This window comes from Manis javanica, chromosome 4 (genome assembly GCF_040802235.1).
Source record: "Manis javanica isolate MJ-LG chromosome 4, MJ_LKY, whole genome shotgun sequence".
In the NCBI taxonomy this organism is placed as follows: domain Eukaryota; kingdom Metazoa; phylum Chordata; class Mammalia; order Pholidota; family Manidae; genus Manis; species Manis javanica.
This window is the reverse complement of record NC_133159.1, coordinates 163,269,276-163,291,578: the sequence shown is the minus strand read 5'-3', so window position 1 is coordinate 163,291,578 and position 22,303 is coordinate 163,269,276. Positions and strand designations below refer to the sequence as shown.

Here is a 22,303-nt window from a genome sequence, read left to right as displayed (position 1 = left end):
TGCTCCCACCCCACCGGTCACCCAGCTCTCCACCCCGGCTCCCTCAGCTGTAAGAAGCAGATAATAACAATAAATGATGCCTTCTTCAGAAGGCCTTGGAGAGCTCAGAGGGGTGAGCTGCGTGAAGAGCTGGGCACAGTGCCTGTACCACCCAGTGCCCATCCACAGTTGTTCTTTTTACTGGGAAGCCACCATCCCTCTCCGTCATGTTCGTTTTCTCCCCTGTAAAATTAGGAGGCTATAAGGAACAAGTGCGACCACCAGCACAGCGGCTGGCACCCAGGATTCCAGGTCTGGGTACCAGATGCCCCCTTCTCTATCTGCCAGGGCTCGGCACATAGTGTGGGCCTGTGGTCAAGGCCCCGGAAATGGTGGTGGGCTTGCTGGGTATGCCCATCTCCCTGTCCTTGAATCTGAGTTTCTATTGTTTGCATCTGAAGCAGGGGATCCCCAAGCTGGTGGCCACAGAACTGGGCATTCCCACTTTATAGATCAGAACACTGAAGCCCGGAGAGGGCCCCACAGCCAGTCAGTGTTAGAGCTGAGCTAGGATGCTTTTCTCTCTCAATGCCCAGAGCAACGTCCACAAAACTCTATTTCTGTCTGTTTTAAAACCTGTCTTCATTCTTGTTGATCTGAACTCATCTTTCAGTCTCTGCTTCTTTAGCAACCAGAGACCAAGAATAGGTGACAGGCCCCAGCCCTCCCCTTCCCCTAGCAGAGACTGCCCTGCTGGGGAATGGGGGGGCACATGGTGCAGGCTAAGGATGTGGGGCTGCTCTGGCCACAGAGCCAGTGTGCCCAGACAGTGGGGCTTCATGAGCTCTGAGCTCCCTGTGGGACAGTTGTTTTTGTTGACCTGATGTTGTTTCAGGTTGACTGAGTGGCAGCATCTTAGAGCCAGGGGCCATCTCTTTGGAGGCACCCAGGGTCTTGTGGAGAGGGTAGCTAGGGCACCCTAGTTTGGGGCAAGAAGGGGAGGGGCTGCCTGGGTCCCAGAGCACTGAGAAGATCCCTTGGGCAAGGCTGCAGAGGAAGAGCCCTGAGGGAGGACACTGAGACAGAGAGAGAGAGAAGGAGGCATCTTGGGGCCAGAGCAGAGGACCCTGGCCTGAGGGAGGATGGACAGAGGCGGGATAGGGGCTTCCAGAGGCTCTGGCAGACCTGCTAGGAGGCTGAGAGCTCCAAGAACCCAACCACCAAACCGTAGCCCATGAAGAACACCCAGCAGACTCCTAGGGATCAGAGGGCCAAGGGAAGTCTTGGGGGCTGGCCAGCTGGGGTGGAGTGGGCCAGACTCACAGCTGTCCAGATGTGCATGAGAGATAACTCTGTTTACTAGGCACCCAGAGGGAGCAGGGCGGGAGGTGAGAAGGGGCTCCTGGGGGCCATGGGGCGAGCAGATTAGCAGGCGGGGGCATGAGTCAGGGGTTTGCAAGCTGCCCCTGGGGTGCAGGAGCAAGGACCTGGCGCTGTTAGAGCGGGTGTGAGCTCAGATGGGCACAGAGGGCACCAGTGGCAGCTGCAGGAGTTCACTGAGGGAACCCGAGGCTCGTGAACAGGTGAGCAGGGCTGGGCAGCACTGGGGTGGTCCTGTGGCACCTGTCCTGAGGGTTTCTGCAGGTGCCCAGCCTGAATCTATGCCCAAGTGGTCAATTGTAAGGTCAGGAACCTGACCTCCCAGGGGTTGTCCTGGTAAGTAGGGTGAGAATTTTAAGATGTGCATTGTTACCCCTAAGGGCACCAGCCCGTAGGCACCTGCAGCTGGGGAGAGCCAGGGTGTAGATGTTAGGAAAAAAAAAGCCAGCAGAGGTGTATATAGCTGGTGTGTGAATTGGAGGGAACAGGGGACAGGCAAATCTGATCTCTCTCCATGTGTGGGTCCTTGTCAGGCTCCCACTGACCAGCCCCTTGAAGCCCACAGACTCAGGCCTCACGCTACATGTACAGAGTTACCCAGGCCACCTCGCTCCCTCCTAGGAGGGAAGCTGTCAGCTGACCCTGCTGCCCATCTGGGATACTTCCAGGGAGTCTACTAGGGAGACCTGGCGCTGTCCCCATCCTAGGGAGTGTTTAGCAGGAAAGAAGGAGTCCTCCGCCACCTGAGGGTCTCAAAGCACTTGGCGAATTCCATGGGAATTGAAGGAACATCAGAGGGAGATGAAAACAGAAAGTCTGGCCTTGATCCCCAGTAGCGCTGATAATGATAGCAAACTTTACATAGTGTTCTTTAAGTACCAGGCATTACTCTGAGTGCTTTATATGAACTCCATGCTACAGCAGGTCTAGGAGGTAGGTATTTTTATTACCCCATTTTATACATGAGAAAACTGAGGCACAGAGAGGTTGAGTCACTTGCCTGAGGTCACACAGGGCACATGGTTAGTAAGTGGCAGGGCTGGGATTTGAATCCCCTCAGTCGGACTGCAGAGTCCATGTCCTTAATCACTAACATTAAACCAGCTGGCAGCTGTTTTCTCTCCTCGGAGGCAACTCAGCACCATGGTTAGAGATGTAGTCAGGTAGGCCAGGGTTTAATCGGATAGCCAGATACCCACATAGTAGGGAACTGAAGCAGGTAAACCTCCCTGAACCTCAGCCTTTTCACTTGCAAAATGGATCTAGTGACATTACCCACCTCACAAAGTGGTTTGGGGAGCATGAGAGATGAGACAGCACAGCTTTGTGGGTGCGGGGGCCGATACACAGCGGCGGTGCTGTGCCACCAGGGAGCCCTCTCCATCATCTGGTCACCCCCGGTCCCCCGCCTTTCCCAGCTGTGCTCTGCTGTCTGGGCTCCAGATGCTCTGCTCACCCTTATCTGGCCTTGCCCTGGCTGGCTGGCCGGCCAGGTGTTTGGTGTACTTCCAGACCCGGGGCAGTGATCGGAGCCCAGGCTCTTATCGGTGCCAGGCAGGGCAGGGCCTGCAGCTAGGCAGAGGCTGGGCCCGGTGGGGCAGCAATCTGGGTCATGGGAACACCCTCTAAGGCCCCCGCTGAGCCCAAGGCGCCTCCATTCTCCCTTCTTCTCTTTCACCAATGTCTCAGAGGCCTGGTGGGGTAGCCCTCCCATTGAAGGGATGAGATTATTGAGACCTAGAGACGCTGGGAGCTGCCCACCGCCATTGGGCCAGTCAGTGGCAAAGAGGAAGCCTGGATTCCTGGATTCTCTGGGGCAACTGTCTGATCATCCCACTTCTCAGATGGGAGACTGAGGCCACACTCCCAGCCCCAGGGGTGAGACTTTTAGCACCTAAGTTTGAATACCCTTGAGGCTGCTGGGATCTAATGACCAGGCTGGGGCCAGGCCAGAGAAGGAAGAGAAAGAATGAAGATGGGAGAAGAGGAAGTCAGGGATGTCTGGGGAAAAGGGGACAGGGAGGGACAGAAGGGATGGGAAAAGGTGCAGGTCCCAGCAGGAGGGGTGTTCCCTCCTCAGGCTCTGGGACCCTCCCACTGCCATCACTCGCCCCACCACTACCCCGGGAAGGGACCCCTGACTTTCTCAGTTTGGTGGGGCTTGGTCATGCCCCTCTTCTTACCTCTAAGGAATGCAGGGCCAGCCACTCCTCAGAAAGAAAGTTCTTTGTACAGTTCTTTCTGCACGTAGACCCTTGCCTTAGTCCTCCTGCAATGTCCAGCCTTGGCCTTCAGGGCCCTGCCCCTGCACCTTTGCCTGCCATCCCTCTCCCAGCCGGTCAGATGCGGCCAGTGCTTCTAGGCCCAGTGCTAGTGCCCCTCGCCCAGAGACACTCTGCTGCCCAGTCCCGCCAGTGAGTCCTGCTCCTTCTCCTGCCATACAGACCCTTGGCACCCCGCACAGTCTGCTCTTTACTTGTGTCTGGGGAATGTGTTACCTCCTGAACCAGTTAACTTGTCATGTGCTGCCAGCCTGTCTCCCCAGTCAGAGCTGGGAACTTCTTGAGAGGAACGACAGTGTCTTGTTCATCTCAGTGTCTCACTGTTCAGCACCATGCAAGCAGACTGGGCACATCTGTCAACCTGACCCAAATCCAGGTTGCCACAGCGCCCTGAGCTACAGTGGTTGAGGGGGAAAGTCTGAGGCCATTCCAGGGGACCCTGAGCTCCCCTTGGCCGATCCTCACATTCCTGGAGTGACCATACCTTCTTCTCTGCTAGAGGCACAACTAAGAAAACTGAGGCCCAGGACTCAGCAGTCTCCTGGCTGGGTCCTAGTCATCCTGACTCCCTAGTCCCAGAGTCCCAAGCCTGAAAGAGGAGAGCCCTTCTGACACTCATTCAATACATATTTATTGAGCACCTACTATTGGCAACCATTCTGCCAGGAATGCGGGACTCACTGGGTACTGAGACATGCAGGGTGTTAGCACTCATGTGACTTGCCTTCTACAGGCATTATCAGCTGATATATACACAAATTGAATCAAGAAGCCAGAAAACGACAGATTAGGTTAGTGAATGTTAGGGTAGTAGGGAAGGGAATCTGAAGAGGTGACACGTGAGCTGAGGTGTGAGAAGGGATGAGGTGCTAGGGGAGGGGCATCTACCATGTGGGCAACTGCATGCATAAAGGCCCTGGGGCAGCAAAGAGCTTGGTGAGGAGGCCAATGGGATAAGCAGTGAGAGAGCAAGGGAGTTCAAGATGGGATGGGAGAGAGAAGCAGGGCCATACCATCCAGGACCTGTGAGCCAATCCTGAGAATGTTGCAGCCCCGTGCCCAGAGGGAAGCAGCCATTTTTGGGAGAAGAGAGTATGTTGTACACAACTTGAATCAAGTATGTTGTGGAGACTCAGGGGAGCTAAGCTGCCTCAAGAGGGGACACAGGTCATACCCTGGAGTTCGCTGAGTCCTAGGAGCAGGAAAAGAAGCCAGGTGAGGCCTGGGGTTCAGAGGTAGGAGTCAGATTTGAAGGACACCCTCTATGCTCCCAAACACCCTTAGATTGATGCCAGCCAAGCTCTTTCTTCCTGGACTGTCCCATCTCTCCTGGCCCTTGCCCTCACTTACATATCAGCTCCTTCCCCCAAGCTCCTACCCACCCTTCCAATCTCTGACTCCACTGTCTCCCAACACCTGGGACCCCCCTTCACTCAAATGCCACCCCTCTGGGTGGGGGGACCAGGAAACCCCAGGATGGCCTGTGTCTCACTTAGCCTGTGTCTGTCCCCTGCAGGGACCCGAAGTGGGGGTTATGCTGGGAGCTCTGATCACTGTGGACAACTGAACGATCAGGACCGCACCATGTGGGAGATGGGAGAACAGGTCCACACCATGGGGGATTTGAATGATCAGGACCGCACTGTGGGGGATTTGAACGATCAGAACAGTACCGTGGGGGATTCGAATGATCAGAACAGCACCGTGGGGGATTTGAACGATCAGAACAGCACCGTGGGGGATTTGAATGATCAGAACAGCACCGTGGGGGATTTGAACGATCAGAGAAGCACCGTAGGGGATTTGAATGATCAGGAACACACCGTGGGGGATTTGAACGATCAGAACAGCACCGTGGGGGATTTGAACGATCAGAACAGCACCGTGGGGGATTTGAACGATCAGAACAGCACCGTGGGGGATTTGAACGATCAGAACAGCACCGTGGGGAATTCGCAGGTGAGTATTTCCTGACACCTGCAGGGCTTCTATCTGGGGGCTCTGGGAACCTGGCCCATTCAGGTGTCTTAGTTTGTGGGGGCTTGAGGAACCCCTCATAGCCCAGCCCTTATGGCCACTTCCCACAGGAGAATTATGAAGAGGAGATGGAGAATACTCTAGAGCCTGCAGAATATGAAGACCCAGGTGTCCTTGGGCCTCCTGTGGAGGAGCCAGCAGGTGAGCCCCGTCTCCCTCTCCTGCTGGGACGAACTGCTGTCCTCCCTCTTTATCCCGCCCCTCAGGGCCAGTTCTCCCACAATCCTGGTTGATTGAAGGATAAACAGAGTTTTGTTTGAAATGATCACAGGAGGTGACTGGAGAGCTGGGGCAGGGCCAGTCACCCGTCACTGTGCCCCTCAGATTTGTGAGAAGGCAGCCAGGCCTGACTAGGACAAGGGCATGTGTCCACATACCACCTGTGCCCATCTAATGCCAGCTTCTAGGCCAAGTACTGGGTCTGTTCTGGGAATATCATTCTTTTTGGGGATCCAGAGGTCCTGAGAAATGGGGGGTCACAGGGACTCCCCAGGGCAGAGAGACATCAGGGAACCTCTTGGGCCTGTCCAAGGTCTCAACTGGGGAGCCCCAGGAGGGACCTATTTACTGTCAACAGGGCTTAAGTGCTGGCAATTTGTGTTAAAGATAAGAGGCCCCCCTGGGAAATGAGGGCTAGGGGTGGGGGTAGGGGGCAATATAAGGGTAGAACCCGCCAGGGCTCCCAGAGCTCCCTTGGGAAGCTCCAGGGCTGGTGGGACCGTTGAGGCAGATGCACAGAAGGAAAGGAATCTGGTCGCAGCAGGTGGCTGGAGAGGGAGGAGACCCTAGGAGGATCCTGAGAAGTGCCATTCAGGACTCTCCGGTCACCGCGGAGATGACCGTCCCGTCATCACTGAGATGTGTCCCAGGGGCCCTCCAAAGCGCTCAGATGGGGAGTGACAGAGCCAGGCTAAGCCAGGAACAGACACTGGGGGCCACAAGCCATTGAGCAGTGGGGCGTGGGGGGTACTGGGGTTCCAGCCAGGGGCAACAAGTTGCGGAGCAGAGCATCACCCAAGTGGGGCATCATCCGTGCTAGTCTGAGATTCATGGTGGGTGGTAGGGGTGTTGTCTGGGGGCAACACTAAACAGCCTCTGGGTTTTCAGCTTACTACACAGAGCCAGTGGGCACAGACGACCACATTGAACCAGAAGCCACAGACTACTTTACCCAGCCAGCAGCCACAGACTACTACATCGAGCCAGCAGCCACAGACGACCACGCTGAACCGACAGCCACAGACTATCACACCACCTCACAACCAACTATCCACAAGGTGAAGACCCCCAGCCTCCTGCAGATCTCTTGCCTGTGTCATCCTTGGGACCCATAATTCTATGGGGAGGTGGGAGTGAGGAGCAGAGGGAGAGACACAGCTTCAGGGGAGGGAGACCCAATGGAGAGTCAGAGAAGGGCTGAGCATCTCAGAATTAGGTGGGAGGGGAGAAGACATCCCCTACTGAGCTGGGAGACCTGGGCCACCCTTCCACTGGGTGAGGAGCTCCCTGGGTGAAGAGAATCTGACTGCTGGGGGCCTGGGCCCCCAGGTCCTCTGGCCCTGGCTGGGCTGCCAGGTGCTCCTGAGGGAAGCACAGAGTGAAATACATGTTCTCTTCTGCCCAGGCCCACCAGGCCCCCCACATCCCTGCTGGGCACCAGATTCTCTAGCTGGTTAGGAAACTGGGTCTGTCCTCAGCAAAGCCCTGGGAGTGGCCACTGGGCCCCAAGGAAACCCAAGTGTATGCTGAACCCATGCAATCATCTTGGAAGCAGGAGACCAGCCCAAGGACCCCAAAGGCTTTTTGCTCCAGAGCTTCTTCAAATGCCTCTGAAATGGGCAGGTGGGCCTGGTTAGGAAGTCGGGATATAGAGCCAGAGGTGTGGGCATACCACACAGAGCCAGGACCACACTTCCCCCTCCCTCAGGGCTCCCCACTGCAGCTGCTGACATTCCCCTCTGAGCTCAGGGTCTGCCCCCAAGTGCTCCAGGACCCTGGGCCTCCTGCTGAGTGCCCACCAGGCTCTGGGCTTCCAGTCTCCACATGGGCCTGCCCTGGGCCTGACAGACTCATTCGGCTTGTGGGGCCGCAGGTCTGCGTGGAGCTGCAGGAACTGGTGATGGATGAGAAGAACCAGGAGCTACAGTGGATGGAGGCAGCACGTTGGGTGCACCTGGAGGAAAACCTGAGGGCGGATGGGACCTGGGGCCGCCCACACCTGTCCTACCTCTCCTTCTGGAGCCTCCTGCAGCTGCAGAGAGCCTTCACTAAGGGTGAGCCCCATTGTGCCCCTTGCGGCCCCTGCAGTGAGGTTCGGTGGGCAGGAGGGCCACAGTCCAGCCCTGCAGCTTCCCCCCTTCCCTGCCTCAGGCACTGTCCTCCTGGACCTGTCGGAGACCTCCCTGGCCGGGGTGGCCAGCCAGCTGCTGGACAGGTTTATCTACGAGGAGCAGATCCGGCCTCAGGACCGAGAGGAGCTGCTCCGGGTCCTGCTGCTCAAACGCAGGTGCCAGGACCAGGACTCCGTACCCTAAGGGCCCACCTCCCCAGCCCACCCGCCCCAAGCTCTCCCTGGGGGTCCAGATGGCTCCTTCCCCATCAGGCCAGAGCCCACTTTTCTTCCACAAAAGCTCCTGCCTCTGACATCTCTCAAGGGGTGGCCATGTCTCCATGCTTAGATGTGGGGGCCACAGGCCCTGAGGAGGGCAGACTCTAAGACCCTTCCCTCCATCCACTCTTCCGGTGCCTCCGGAGGCCCTCAGCTTACATTTACAATGCCCTTTGAGAGTAGGCAGAATCTCCTCCCCACCACCCCGTCCCCCATGCAGGGTCTCTTTAGTATGGTCACTGGGAAGTCCCACTTGATCCCTCCTGCCACCGGTCCCCACTCTGCTGGTAGCCCAGCCTGAGCAGCTTACTAAGCCCATGTTCCCTGTGTGTCCTGCAGCCATGCTGGAGACCTAGAGGCCCTGGGGGGAGTGAAGCCCGCAGTTGTGACACGTTCTGGGGGCGCTTTACAGCCTCTGCTCCCCCAGCACCCCTCACTGGAGACACAGCTCTTCCACGAGCAGGTAAGGTTATAGCAGGGGTGGATGGGGAGAGTGGGAAAGCCCTCCACCTGAACATGGTTAGAAACCAGAGGGCATGGGGGAGGATGAGCCTGGACGGTCAGGTCTGGATCCAGAGTAGCCAGAGGACACCCCTCACCACCCTCCTTCCCCCAGGAAGAAGAGGGCACAGAAGGGCACGTGGCATCTGGAATCATGGAGGACTCCATTCCCCAGGATTCAGAGGCTACCTTGGTGCTAGTGGGTAAGCAGCTGGTGCCTCCACCCCTCACTGCTCCACACCCCAACTTCTACCACCTGCCGTGGCACAGCTCACCTCTCCCTAAGCCTGGACCCCAGCAGCCCCCCAGTCTGGCCTGACCACCTCAATAGCCTCTCCCCCTCCAAGGTCGAGCAGTGTTCCTGGAGCGGCCAGTGCTGGGCTTCGTGCGGCTGCTGGAGGCCGTGCAGCTGGAGGCCGTGCAGCTGCCCTTGCCCGTGCGCTTCCTCTTCGTGCTGCTGGGACCCGAGGCCCCGCACACCGATTACACCCAGCTTGGTCGGGCTGCTGCCACTCTCATGTCGGAGAGGGTGAGGAAGGGCGGGCGGGGCTGGGAGACCCCAGAGGGCTAGGTGGCTGATGAGGCCCGTCCTCCAGCCCGCACTGGCCTGGGTTACTTCAGCTTCACTACTGTGGCCCATTCTGCCGAATCCAGCTGCTGTCGAGTCTGACCAGGGGTAGTGCAGGCCCACGTAGTCTGTCCTGGGCCTGCCTGATCTGGCCTCATCTAGTCCAGCCACTCTGACTGGGTTCTACCTGGTTGGCTCCGAGCTGGCCTGCCGGGGCCTGTACTAACTCCATCTGGTCTGCTGTAAGCCATCTGGGGTCCCCTAGTCCTTTCTCCTTTCTCCGCTCAGGGCCCTGTCTGCACCAGCCCCAAAGCCCTTTTGTGGTAGGGGATAGGAGGGGTGGGGCAAGAAAAAGCACTTACTAGCAAGAAGCTGGGTGAGAGGATTCTGCTCCCCAGAGGCCCTGGCTGTGGACTCCTGGGTCCTTTTGTTCAGCAGCTCAGGCAGCCCTGACCCTCTCTGTGGCCCTAGGTGTTCCGCACTGATGCATACCTGGCCCAAAGCCAGGCAGAGCTGGTGCACAATCTGGAGGACTTCCTGGACTGCAGCCTGGTGCTGCCTCCCTCAGATGTCCCCTCGGAGCAGGCTCTGCTCAGTCTGGTGCCTGTGCAGAAGGAGCTGCTGCGGAGACGCTACCTGCCCAGCTCTGGCAAGCCAGACCCCAGCTACTACAAGGGCCTAGGTATCTGCCCTACCCAGCCCAAGGCTTTCTGAGCCCCCACAGACCCTCACACATCCCAGCATGTCCCTATGAGCCCCTGCCTCCCCACTTTCCGTCATATATTCTGGTGTCCCCTCTCCCTGACCTCATGCTTCCCAGCCTCGTTGGCTGACCCTTCTCATCTGAAGACACCCTCTCAGTTCCCCTCTCCACACACTTCCCCCTGCTAACCCCCTGCTAACACCATGGTCCTGTCCTTTGATACAGATTTGAATGGGGGCCCAGGGATCCCTGGTGGCCCTGATGACCCTCTGCAGCGAACAGGCTGGCTCTTTGGGGGCCTGGTGCGGGACATCCGGCGCCGCTACCCCCGCTACCTGAGTGACATCACAGACGCGCTCAGCCCCCAGGTCCTGGCTGCTGTCATCTTCATCTACTTTGCGGCCCTGTCACCGGCCATCACCTTCGGAGGCCTCCTGGGTCAGTGCCTCTGCCTGTCTCTCTGACCCTGTGGCCTCTATGTAGGCTCTGACATCTGACCCACTCTAATACTCTGGACCCCTGCATCGGCCTGCCCTTGAAATGCTCTACTGAACCCTGAAAATTATCTCCTGACCTTGACCCCACTGTAACTTCTACCCACAGGAGAAAAGACCCGGAACCAGATGGGCGTGTCAGAGCTGCTCATCTCCACAGCTGTGCAGGGCATTCTCTTTGCGCTGCTTGGGGCTCAGCCCCTGCTTGTGGTTGGCTTCTCAGGACCCCTGCTTGTGTTTGAGGAAGCCTTCTTCTCGGTAGCTCTGTTCTGGCCCCACTGTGACCCTGTAACTGGCCCCTGACCCCATCTGCCTGATGCACGGTGCCTGGATCAATTTGGGTAACCCCAGCTCCCTCTGACTGCCCTGCAGTTTTGTGAAACGAATGGCCTGGAGTACATTGTGGGCCGTGTGTGGATCGGCTTCTGGCTCATCTTGCTGGTGGTGCTCATGGTGGCCTTTGAGGGCAGCTTCCTGGTTCGCTTCATCTCCCGCTACACTCAAGAGATCTTCTCCTTCCTCATCTCTCTCATCTTCATCTTTGAGACCTTCACCAAGCTGGTCAAGGTGGGGTCCATAGGAGTGTTAACGAGCATGTGTATGCCTGGGTGAGCCCGTCCATAAACCATGTAATGTGTGTCATTGCATACATGTCTGTAAGGCATCTGTGTAGCCGTGTTTCCATAGTACGTGACTGTGACCACATCCATGTTGACACCTGCTGCCTGTGAGATGGTATTCTTGCCATGGCTGCACAGAATAACTGTGCATGAGCAGGTGCCCTGTGTGCACACGTCCATGTTTATAAGCATGACTAATGGGCAAGTATGTGTGTGAGTCTGAACATGGGAAACAGTAGGCATGATGGAGACTGTGGGAGTTCAGGGGGCTCCCCACTCCCACTCCTGCTCCATCTGGCCCTCAAAAACTGCAGGGCCTATGAATGAAACACCTGCCTCCCAGCTCTGTCACCTTAAACTGTGCAAGCCTCCATATCTGTGCCTTATATAAAGGAAGGGTGGACACTATAAATCTGCCCCTGATTCTGTTATTTGGTGGGTCTTTCTGTTTCCAAGTCTTTGAGGCCTGATTTAGCAACCTCCTTGGCACTTATTTCCTGCCCTGCGGTCATCTCACGTTTCCCAGGCCCTGGATGCTCACACACATGCACACACACACATACACACCCCCCACAAACTCATTGCCTCCATGGCCCACTCCACCCAGACGGAGCCTGGTCCTCACTCCTGGAGACCAAGCTATAGCCCCCCTGCTACCATGTCAGTTGAGGAAGATAATAGGTAGATGGATGGGAGATGGATGGATGGATGGATAGATGGATGGATAAGGGATGGAAGGAGGATGGATGGAGAATGGATGGATGGGAGGGAACAGGATTCTTTGGTTTTCTACTGCAGATCTTCCAGAACCACCCACTGCAGAAGCATTACCACCACAACGTGACGATGGTGCCCAGCCCTCAGCTCCCCTTGCCTAACACAGCCCTCCTCTCCCTTGTGCTCATGGCCGGCACCTTCTTCTTAGCCATGGTGCTTCGCAAGTTCAAGAACAGCTCATACTTCCCTGGCAAGGTCAGCACATCCTCCCCACCTGCCCCTGCCTGCACTGCCCTATCCCAGTCCCAGCACCCCCAGCTTCCTTGATGCTGTTAGCTCCCCTTCCCATCCTGACTCCCATTCTCAATTCCAAGCCTCCCTGGCTCCCTCCTCACCCAGATTTCACCCTTCAGGCCAGCCATCTCCCTTTATCAGCATGCCCAGACGTGAACCCAATGGAGAGACAGGAAGAGTTCTTGGAAGGGGGTGGGGAAGCTGTAGGGCTGGGATGGGGCTGGGCCAGGGGGAGAAGAATGGAGGTAGATGTTCTGAAGAGCAGGACAGGATATTAGATGAGGACAGGATATTAGATAGATGAATGAGGTTGGGGCAGGAGGGTGGCAACTGAGAGGCCCAAGCAGCCGGGCACTAACCAGGGGTCTTTCTACCTGCCCTCAGCTGCGACGGGTCATTGGGGACTTTGGGGTTCCCATCTCCATCCTGATCATGGTCCTGGTGGATTTCTTCATCCAGGACACCTACACCCAGGTGACCTTCTCCTCCCACCCTCATCCCCCCAGCACGCTCCTTTCCCAGAACAGCTTTCTCAAACCTGAAGCCAGCTAGAACTACCCCTGTCCCATCCCTTCCTCCCCTGGGAGCCCCATGGTCCTATAGGACCCCTCTGGCTGAAGAAAGGGCCTGGGCCCAGTTGCCCCTTTACTCCTTAATCCAGAGCAATAGGAATGGACCTGCTTTGGAGCCAGGAAGATCTGAGTACGAATCTCTGTTCTGCTACCTAATAGCTGTAGATGCAGGGTAAATTACATAACCTCTCTCCGTTCCTCTTTCCTCATCTATAAAGTTGGGAATAAGAACATATATGTAAAGGGCTCAGTGCAGTGACTAGGTACAAAGTAGACACCGAATATAAGTAAGTTCCCACGTGCCCGGGACCCTGGCTCCCCCTGCCCCCCCCCCCCCCCGTCCCCATCCCCCTGCCCTGGAATTCTCACCAGCATCCTCCTTCCCCAGAAACTCAGTGTGCCTGAGGGCCTCACTGTGTCCAACTCCTCGGCTCGGGGCTGGATCATCCACCCGCTGGGCTTGTATTCCCACTTCCCCATCTGGATGATGTTCGCCTCTGCCCTGCCTGCCCTGCTGGTCTTCATTCTCATCTTCCTTGAGTCCCAGATCACCACGTAAGAGCCAGGGCTGGGTTGGGCCTGGGAGTGTCTGGGGCAAGAAGAGGGGCAGGCGAGATACCAAGGGCTCAGCACTGGTCCAGCTGGATGTATGGCCCTCCTGACTAGTAGGAATGATGGACAGGCAGTGGCAGGCCCAGATTTTGTGGGCCCCGACATTGTGTAATTTGGGGAGCCCTTTTTAAGAAAAAGTATACAAAATGAGAATTATAAAATCAGGTGAAAGAATTTGAAAGTACCAATGAGGTTCCCTGAAGTTTACACTTCATTAGCTTCAGAGGAAATCTGCCTGTGGACATTCTAGGTGACATCTGAAGACACTGCCCTTAAATTCTGCATTCTCAAGATGGGGTGGGGGGGAGGGGAGCAAGGAACTCCAAGGGATATGGGCACAAAAGGATAAACTGAGGTACAGAGGGACCTAAATGTGGGGAAGGGAGAAGGGAGCCAGGGGAGTGAGGGTGGGGGAGAGCCCTGCTTACCTCTGACCTCCCACACCCCCAGGCTGATTATCAGCAAACCGGAGCGCAAGATGATCAAGGGCTCTGGCTTCCACCTGGACCTGCTGCTGGTCATGGTCATGGGTGGGGTGGCTGCCCTCTTTGGGATGCCCTGGCTCAGCGCTACCACCGTGCGTTCTGTCACCCATGCCAATGCCCTCACCGTCATGGGCAAAGCCAGCACCCCAGGGGCTGCAGCCCAGGTCCAGGAGGTCAAGGAGCAGCGGATTAGTGGGCTCCTGGTCTCTCTGCTTGTGGGTGAGTGAGGGCTGGCCACTCCCCACCAACCCGTGGCCCTGCCCTGCCCCTTAGGATCCAGCGCCCCCTCCAGTCCTGCCCACCCTGCACCGGGCTCCCCACACGCTCTGCCCACATCTCCCCAGTGTGAGTTATTCACATGAGAAAATTCTGGAGGAAATCCCCAAGGCACTGGGCTGGTGAACAGGGAAGGAAGGAGGGGGCCCCACTCCTGAGGCCTTCTCTAGGCAGTACCCTATATTCAGAGCTTATCCAACACAAGTTCAGTGAACTGGGAGGGAGGTCTACCCCTGCTTCCATTTCCCTGTCTGCACCATAAGAGGGTTCATTAACTACCCCTGCCGTCTCTCTAGCTCAGCTGCTCAATGACTGATGCAAAGGGCAAAGTTCTGGGCATAATCTGGGGGTTGGGAAGGAGAAGAATGAGGGTCACTGAAGTTGATCTGAGTTCTGGAGCAGCTGAAAATCTAACTGGGCTCAGGGTGGGCCATGCCATGGTTGCTGATGAAGAGGCCACGGAAGTTTCTTAAAGGAGGTGAAGCTAATATCAGCTGGTGGGAAGTTCAGATTTGGATAGGTGGAGGGTGATGGAGGCATTCGGGGCTGGGGTGAGGGGAAAGGTGGGCTTCACTGACCTCTGTGGCCCTCCTGGGTTAAGAAAAGAATAGACTTTGAAGTCAGGCAGGCAGGAATTTGACTCCCTGCTCTGCCACTTACTACTGCGTGGCCTTAGGCAAGTTGCTTCACCTCTCTGAGTCTGTTTGGGGGTAATGCCTATTAAGGAGATCCACAGAAAAGGCTCCATTTGGTGGTTGCATTCTGCAGCCCGTGATGGTTCTGGTCCTCCAGGGCACCTGGGGCTGAGGGTGCACTGTTCTCCCCACAGGCCTGTCTATCCTCATGGGGCCCATACTGTCCCTTATCCCCCTGGCTGTGCTGTTTGGCATCTTCCTCTACATGGGGGTCACATCCCTCAGTGGCATCCAGCTCTTTGACCGAATCTTGCTTCTGTTCAAGCCACCCAAGTACCACCCGGATGTGCCCTACGTCAAGCGGGTACAGGGCCCTCCCAACTGCCCAACTCAGGGTGGGGTGAGGGGTGCTGGGTGCCAGGGCAGGGCAGGCGATAACCCCAGCTTCTGCCTGCAGGTAAAGACCTGGCGCATGCACTTGTTCACGATCATCCAGATCATCTGCCTGGCAGTGCTGTGGGTGGTGAAGTCCTTCCAGAGCACCTCGCTGGCTCTGCCTTTCATCCTAATCCTCACAGTGCCCCTGCGCCGCTACCTGCTGCCGGTCATCTTCAGGAACCTGGAGCTCCAGTGTGTGAGTGGCTGCTCCCAGCCCCCAGGCCCCCACCTCTGGGCCTGGGGTGGGAGGAAGGGTGCAGAGAGGGCAGAGGCTGAAGGGGTCATCCGAGGGGCTGGGAGCAGGTGAGGGATGGCTGTTGGAACTAAGGAAGAGCACTGTGGTTAAGGTGTGAGTCTTGGCCTGAGTCCAGATCCTAGTGTAAGACCCAGAGCAAGTGGCCTTGTTTCCTTGTGCCTCGGGTTTGCTCACGTAGAAGGGAGGGATAAAAGCAGGGTTGGTGAGAGAGTTAAGAGACACACAGGTGCATTCTATGTGGGCTCTCCTGACCAGAGTGGCTTGTCCTAAAGTCTTCCAAATCATTTTGCACAGAGGCACTCTTCCAACAGCATCCTTCCCAACATGACCCAGGTCACTGTAGGGCTGCCCTGTGAAGGGTTCCCTACCTACCCTCTGGCCCTCTCCCGCTGGACCACTACTTATCCAGGGGCTCCCCTCCTTTGGAAATCACTCATCCAGACCAAACCCAGAGGTTGAGGGGCAGGACAGACTTGTCCAAGGTTCAAAGAGAGCCAGGCCGTCTTCTAACTCCAGGGAGCGCTCAGCACTGGCAGAAGGGTTCATCTGGCCCCTGGGCCCTAACCCTCTGTCATTCCTACCCTACCCTCCAGCTGGATGCTGACGATGCCAAGCCAACCTTTGACGAGGAGGGTCAGGATGAATACGACGAGGTGCCTATGCCCATGTGAGGGGGGCCCTGGCCCCGGAGCCCCCTTCACCATCCCACTTCCCCACTCTCTCAGGAAAACAGTTCATGGTCATCTCATGGACTCCCAGTTCCCTCCTGGGGCAGCAGGTGGGGCCCCAGGGCTGGGGGTGGGGGAAGGAAAGGGCATCTAGGAAACCTTCCACGAAGAGCAGACTGGCTCTTCAGGCTGGAGATGGCCAGCGGGACCCACGTTAGGGGATTATTGCCCAGGCCCCCTTGCTGCCACCCTGCCACATGGTATCCCACGCTGGGAGACTTAGATCTGAGCCCCACCTCCTCATGCACACATGGGGTCTGTAGCAAGGGCGGTAATGGGGGGTGGGGTTCAACTCCCTGCTTGCTGTGTGACTTGGGCAAGTCCCTTGACTTCTCCACCCTCTGCTTCCTCTTCTGTAAAATGGGTATTTTAATAATGATGCCCACCTAACGGGAGGGTTACTGAGGACCAAAGATAAATGTGAAAAAAGGGCTTTATAAACTCAAGCAAATAGCAAGGACTATTACAGAGTAGTGATCATTCTGCTTCAAGCCTGCCCAAGGGCACACAGCTCCTGAGCCATGCAGCTGGGATTCGAACCGGGTCTCCTGACTCTGAGGTCAGAGTTCTGTGCTCTGCTTCAGTCACCCACCTTCCCTGCCCTGTCCCCTGGGACTCTCTTCTCTGGGGCAGAGGGGGTGTCCTGGTGCTGATGTAGTCAAGGTGCCAGTAACCGTAGGAGCGGGGCTGGGACTCAGGGGTCTCTCTCCCTGCCCCCTCCCCTCCGTACTCTCATGCATACTACACTCAGTCAGTCCTTCCACAAACATTTACCGAGGGGCCTGGACCCTACAGACGCAGAGACAGACCCTGCCCTGGGGTAGGGGGTGGGGGGCAATGCATAGTCTGTTCTAGATTTGGACGGGGGGTGGGAGAGGGGTAGGGAGGTAGGGAGGGAGGAGGGAGGTTTGTAATTTATTGATTGTGTATTTTCTAAGAGCTTTCCTTGTACTTTGGCTTCACACACTGTACTTTGGCCCAGGTCTCCCATTAGAGACCCACTGTCCCCAACCCCACCCAAACGGAATCTTGAGGAAAACTCAGATTTGGCCAGCAGAGGTAGGAGACAGTGGGTTCTGAAGAATATGGGCAAAACCTATTTTTTTACAAAACAAAAACGTAAAAAGAGTTCAAAAGAACTGGAAGTGGTGAGAGATAGTTGAAACTGAGAACCAGCATGTAATTGTATATTAATGATACCAAAATAAAAAATAAATAAAAAGAAACTGAGAACCAGGAAGTGACAGAGAAGAAAGGAGGCCACGGGCTCCCAATAGATGGCTCTCAGGTGCATCCCTGAAGGCTGACTGCTGCCTCAGTTTCCTCATCTGCAAAATGGGGACAATAATAGTACCTGCCTCTGTAAGGTTGTTACTGTTCAATGAGACAGTGCATGTAATGTGCTTGCTTAACAGCCTGGCCTCAGCCTTACAGAAGAGTTCAATAAATGTCAGCTGCTGGTATTGCTGTTTGGATCGAGGTGTCCCTCCCCCTAGCCCTCTCCTTTTTTCTACCCCTTGAGCCCTGCTAAGAAAAGGAAAAAAGTCACCTACTCCGCTAGCACCTTTCCTCTCAATGTTTGGGAACAGGTTTTGCCTACAAATGTGTCTGGTAGAGTGACTGACTTGCTAGAATTCCACTCCCACAGTCCGTGGGGCCGTGGGGTCTTGGCTGGATCAGGACATGTTACGCAAAGTGCAGAGCTGGTGCAGGGCTGTGGCCCTGGGGGCCAAGGAAAGCCAGGCTGGGGGTGTAGCGCTGGAGCTGGGGGTGGGGCAGGGCTGGTGGCTCTGAGTTCTAGGGTGGAGAGGGCCAGCAACAAGTTGGGGGGGTGGAAGAAGGGAAGGCAAGTGTGAACTCTGGAGAAGTCACGGGGTGGGGAGGGGAGCTGTAAGGGGGCATTGATGCTGCCCCTTGTACTGTGGACCCCATAATCCCTTTGGACCAGTCAGCCCCTCAGTCTGGGGCAGCTCCTCATCACACGGGGCAGCTCCTCTGAGTGGGGTCACCAGGGAGGCAACACGCCTTGCCGTCTGTCACACAGGAACAGCACCTCTGGACCGCTTTCCACTAGCCCCCACTATGAATCCCGTTGGAGCCTCTACCCCGCCCCCCACTACCAGTGCTTTCAGCAATGCTAGGGGGCTGCTGGGCAAGGTGTCACCTACTCCTTGAGAGGAGGTTGCCAGGACATAATCTCTCCCCAGCCTCCAGCGAGAGGTCAGTGTAGGGCAGGGCCTCCTGGCTTCCTTCCCTGGATCTATATTTACTTGCTGCCTATCCCCAGCTGACCGCTCCCAGGCTGCCAGGGCAGCCACCAAAGGGCCGGAGAGCTACCCTGGCCCCAGGGAGAGTGGCCCCAGACGCCTACTCCTGACACACAGCAGTTTCAAGTCCCCACAGCAGTTGGCCCTGATCCCAGGGCTTGCCAGAACTCAACTGGCCCCCTTGAGCAGGAAGGCATTAGGGAAATGTGAAGGCCACAGAAATCAATGGGCTCCCACATCCTGCCTGGCCAGAGGCCTCACTCCCCCTGCATTTCCTGCCCAGCTGTGCCCTCCCCCACCCTCCCCACCCCCTTAATTTCCTCTAAGAGCTTCCCTTCTGCTCTCCTCTGACCCTCCAAGAAACACACTCCCTCAAAATCTCTGCAGTCTTAAATCCTGCTCACCTGTCTAACCCTTTCTAGTAAACTACGGCAACGTCAATTAGCTGCGGTAGTAAAATCCACCCTTCTATGTAAACACAAAGTAACCCCACTCCTGGCATGGGAATAACTCAACAGAATCCAAAAATTCCATACCTGAAGATATTCTCTGCCGGACTATCTACGAAAGCAAAAAACCAGAAAGAGCCCAGATACTAAATTACAGTAAATAAACTTCCATCAATATAGGCCGCTTGGTGAACATGGAGTTGCTTTGGGACTACTAGGCAGGCCTTAAAAATAATAATGGTGTAGAAGTCATTGGATTAGCTTGGTGCAATCACATTATCCTGGGCCTTTGAGTCCAAGAGGTCTGAAATTCCAGCTTTGTGATTTAGTAGGAGTTGGACAAAGAATTTTATCTCTGAGCTCAGTTTTTGGCATCTATAAATCGGAGATAATGATACTTCACAATGTCACTGAGAGGATAAATCCAGATCACATACCTAGAGGTCCTAGCCCAGTGCTGGCAGTTATATGCCAAAGTTTGTTGCGGCTTGTTAAGCACAGCACAAAGGGATGAAACTGTCAAGGTGACAGCTGTGGGGAAAAGAATTGAAGGTTTGAAGGATTGAAGTTAAGAGGTTTAGACAGAAGAAATTGCAATGCCACGGTAGTAGAGTTGTGGGGGCTTCCAGTTTTTTTCCTTCTTCATTTGGACTTCAGGTGCAGAGGGTTAAGTTATTCATTCTTTTCAGTTCAGGACAGATGATCACTAACCTTTCTTATTTCCTTCCTCCTTCCTGCCCTTCCTTTTGTCTAATTCCCTTACTCCTATTTTCTTCTCCCACCATAGTCAGCCACTCTAACATGTTTAATGTGTATTTTTGTGTGTGGCTATGGTATTGAAAATATGTATCATTGATATTGTTTTAAATTATGGAATTTTATTATGAAATGTTTAATACATACACAAAAGTAGAGACAATAGTACAACAACCCATATACTCATCTACTAGCCTCAAATACTATCAAGATTTGGCCTTGAAGTCTTACTTAAATATTTGCCTGAAATAACATTTGTTTCATCTTTCTCTTTTTTTTCCCCTCTTTGCTGAACTAAATACTTGAAAATGAATCCTGGGGCGATGGGTGAGGGGGATTAAGAAGCAAAACTTCAATCATAATATAAATTGGTCACAGGAATGGAAGTGAAGCATAGAAAACATAGTCAATGGTTCTAGAACATTTTTCTATGTTGATAAATAGTAACTGCACTAGCAGACTCACAGAACCCAAGAAAGGACTAACAGTTACCAAACAAACAGAAAGGGACTGGGGAGGGTGGGTGGGAAGGGAGGGATAAGGGGAATAAGGGGCATTACAATTAGTACACATAACATAGGGAGGGGCATGGGGAAGGCAGTACAGCACAGAGAAAACAAGTAGTGACTCTACAGCATCTTACTATGCTGATGGACAGTGACTGTAACGGGGTATGTGGTGGGGACTTGATGATGGGGGGAATCTAGTAACCACAATGTTGCTCATATGATTGTATATTAATGATACCAAAAAAAAAAATAGTAACTGCACTAGTTGGAGTGAGGATTTAACAATGTGTGTAAAGTAACTGTTGAATCAGTGTGTTGTATACTTGAAACCAATAATAATATTGTATATCAGCTATACTTTAAAAAAGAATATTCAGGGACAATCACAATATAAGCTGGTCACAGGGACAGTAGTACAGCATGGAGAATATAGTCAGTGATTCTGTAACATCTTACTACATTGATAGATAGTAACCACACTGTGGGGAGGGGGTGGGGAGGAGTTAATAATAATTGAACCACTGTGTTGTATATTTAAAACCAGCATAAGATTGTATTTCAATGATACTTTAATTTAAAAAAAGAATATTCACCAACATCCTCACCAAGATTATCCATTAGATTATCTGAAATAATAATCTATTTGGCCTTTCTGAAAGTAAAAAAAATAAATCATTTTAATTTACCTTTAAAAAGATAAAATGAATCCCAGACATCATGTCACTTCACCCCTATATTCTTCAGCTATGCATTCCCCACAACACAGAACATTTTCTGACCTACTTGCAGGGCCATCATCACATCCAATAAAATTAGCACACATGCCGTGGTGTTATCTAATATTTAATCCATGATCAGAAAATGTCTCCTTGCATGGGTGTGTCCTTGTACGGCACCAGCATCGCATCCCAAGCTTCGCTCCATTGGTCCTTTTTGCACTGCGGTTCTAAGATCCAGGCTGCTCAGTGAACATGGAGTTGCTTTAACTGCTGCAAGGTGCTCCATAGGGCACCTCCGCCTTTGGCCTTTCCACTTTCCCAGGGAGGGACATTTGGCTGTACCCAACTCCCCTCTCACAGATGACAATGAGTGTGAGTCCTCATGCATGTACCCATAAGGATCTGGTGAGAGTCTCTTTGGGTTATATACCTAGGAGTCAGGAGTAGATTTGCTAGATCATAGAATATAAATATCCTGTCTCTACTTGACTAAATATGGTGATATTTTTCTCCATGTTGTGTGTACCAACCCACACTCCCACAGGCAAGCCAGGAGGTTCCTATATCCCTAAGTGATTGACATTATCCAGCTGTTGGATTTTTACTAGTCTGGCTGAGGTATTACCTCGTTGGTTTTTAACATTTCTCTGATCACTGAAGAGTTTGAGCATCTCTGCACCGGCTGACTAGTTTTTAAGATCTCCTCTTATATAAATTGTCATTCCATATTATATGGTTATATATCTACTGAGGTTTATACTTTCTGGATGTTGATTTACAAGAGATCCTGGAAGATTCTATCCTTTCTTGGTTTTAGACCTGACAAAAATATTCTCCCATTTCATCATCTCTTAATTTTATCCACCTCATTGATCAGAAATCTTTAATTTTGAAGTAATTGAATATACCCAAGAGGAAGAATTTGGAGTTAATTCAGTAGGCACTAGGGAGTCATTGCAGGTTCTTGAACTGGAGAGTGACATGATTAAAGTGATTCACCTGGGAGCTCTATACAGGAGGGATTGGCTGCAAGGAGGCAAACTGAGAATCTACATGAAAGAAAGTTGATAGCAAAAGCAAGTAGACATAGCCCCCATCCTCACAGGACCTCCAGTCAGCATGGGAGCCAGGTGTTCAGCAGGAGTGATAAGTATTTGCAGGGAGTGGTGGGAGGAGAGAGGCACTAGGGCTAGGCAGGCTTCCTGGAGGCAGAGATGTTTGCTTTCATTCCTGAGGGAAAAGTAAAAGTTGGTTGGGAGGGGGGATGTCTTGAGGGAATAAGGGTCTAGAAAATGGAAATATCTGAAGATAAAGTGGCTGAAATTTGCTCATCAAAGTCAAGTGACATGGTGGAAAGTCTGCTGGGTTGGTAGGCCACATAGTGACCTCAGAAAGTTGTTTCTTTCCCAGGTACCTGG

The 22,303-nt window shown here is 54.0% G+C and overlaps 1 protein-coding gene across 2 annotated transcripts; it reads left to right on the top strand.

The window, feature by feature from the left end:
- Positions 1-1,467: 1,467 nt before the first annotated feature.
- On the top strand, positions 1,468-16,638 carry SLC4A1 (solute carrier family 4 member 1 (Diego blood group)). Of its 2 annotated transcripts, XM_073235684.1 has the most exons (20): positions 1,468-1,562; positions 5,158-5,600; positions 5,729-5,819; positions 6,786-6,955; positions 7,771-7,951; positions 8,049-8,184; positions 8,626-8,749; positions 8,903-8,990; positions 9,135-9,316; positions 9,827-10,037; positions 10,284-10,496; positions 10,662-10,810; positions 10,925-11,119; positions 11,971-12,144; positions 12,568-12,657; positions 13,144-13,310; positions 13,818-14,071; positions 14,958-15,127; positions 15,221-15,397; positions 16,051-16,638. In XM_073235684.1, exons 2-20 carry the CDS (start codon positions 5,226-5,228, stop codon positions 16,126-16,128), a joined length of 3,225 nt encoding a protein of 1,074 aa, XP_073091785.1. In that variant the 5' UTR covers positions 1,468-1,562; positions 5,158-5,225; the 3' UTR covers positions 16,129-16,638. The 2 variants fall into 2 exon arrangements, with proteins under 2 accessions (XP_073091785.1, XP_017536363.1); XM_017680874.3 differs by lacking the exons at positions 1,468-1,562; positions 5,158-5,600; positions 5,729-5,819 and adding an exon at positions 6,381-6,441.
- The last annotated feature ends 5,665 nt before the right edge of the window (positions 16,639-22,303 follow it).

Bases quoted from the DNA above. Each gene is read 5' to 3' on its own strand.
- SLC4A1 (XM_073235684.1), top strand. From the start codon at position 5,226: ATGTGGGAGATGGGAGAACAGGTCCACACCATGGGGGATTTGAATGAT. The intron at 6,956-7,770 runs GTGAAGACCCCC...GTGGGGCCGCAG, and splicing joins CACAACCAACTATCCACAAG to GTCTGCGTGGAGCTGCAGGA. The intron at 10,038-10,283 runs GTATCTGCCCTA...CCTTTGATACAG, and splicing joins CAGCTACTACAAGGGCCTAG to ATTTGAATGGGGGCCCAGGG.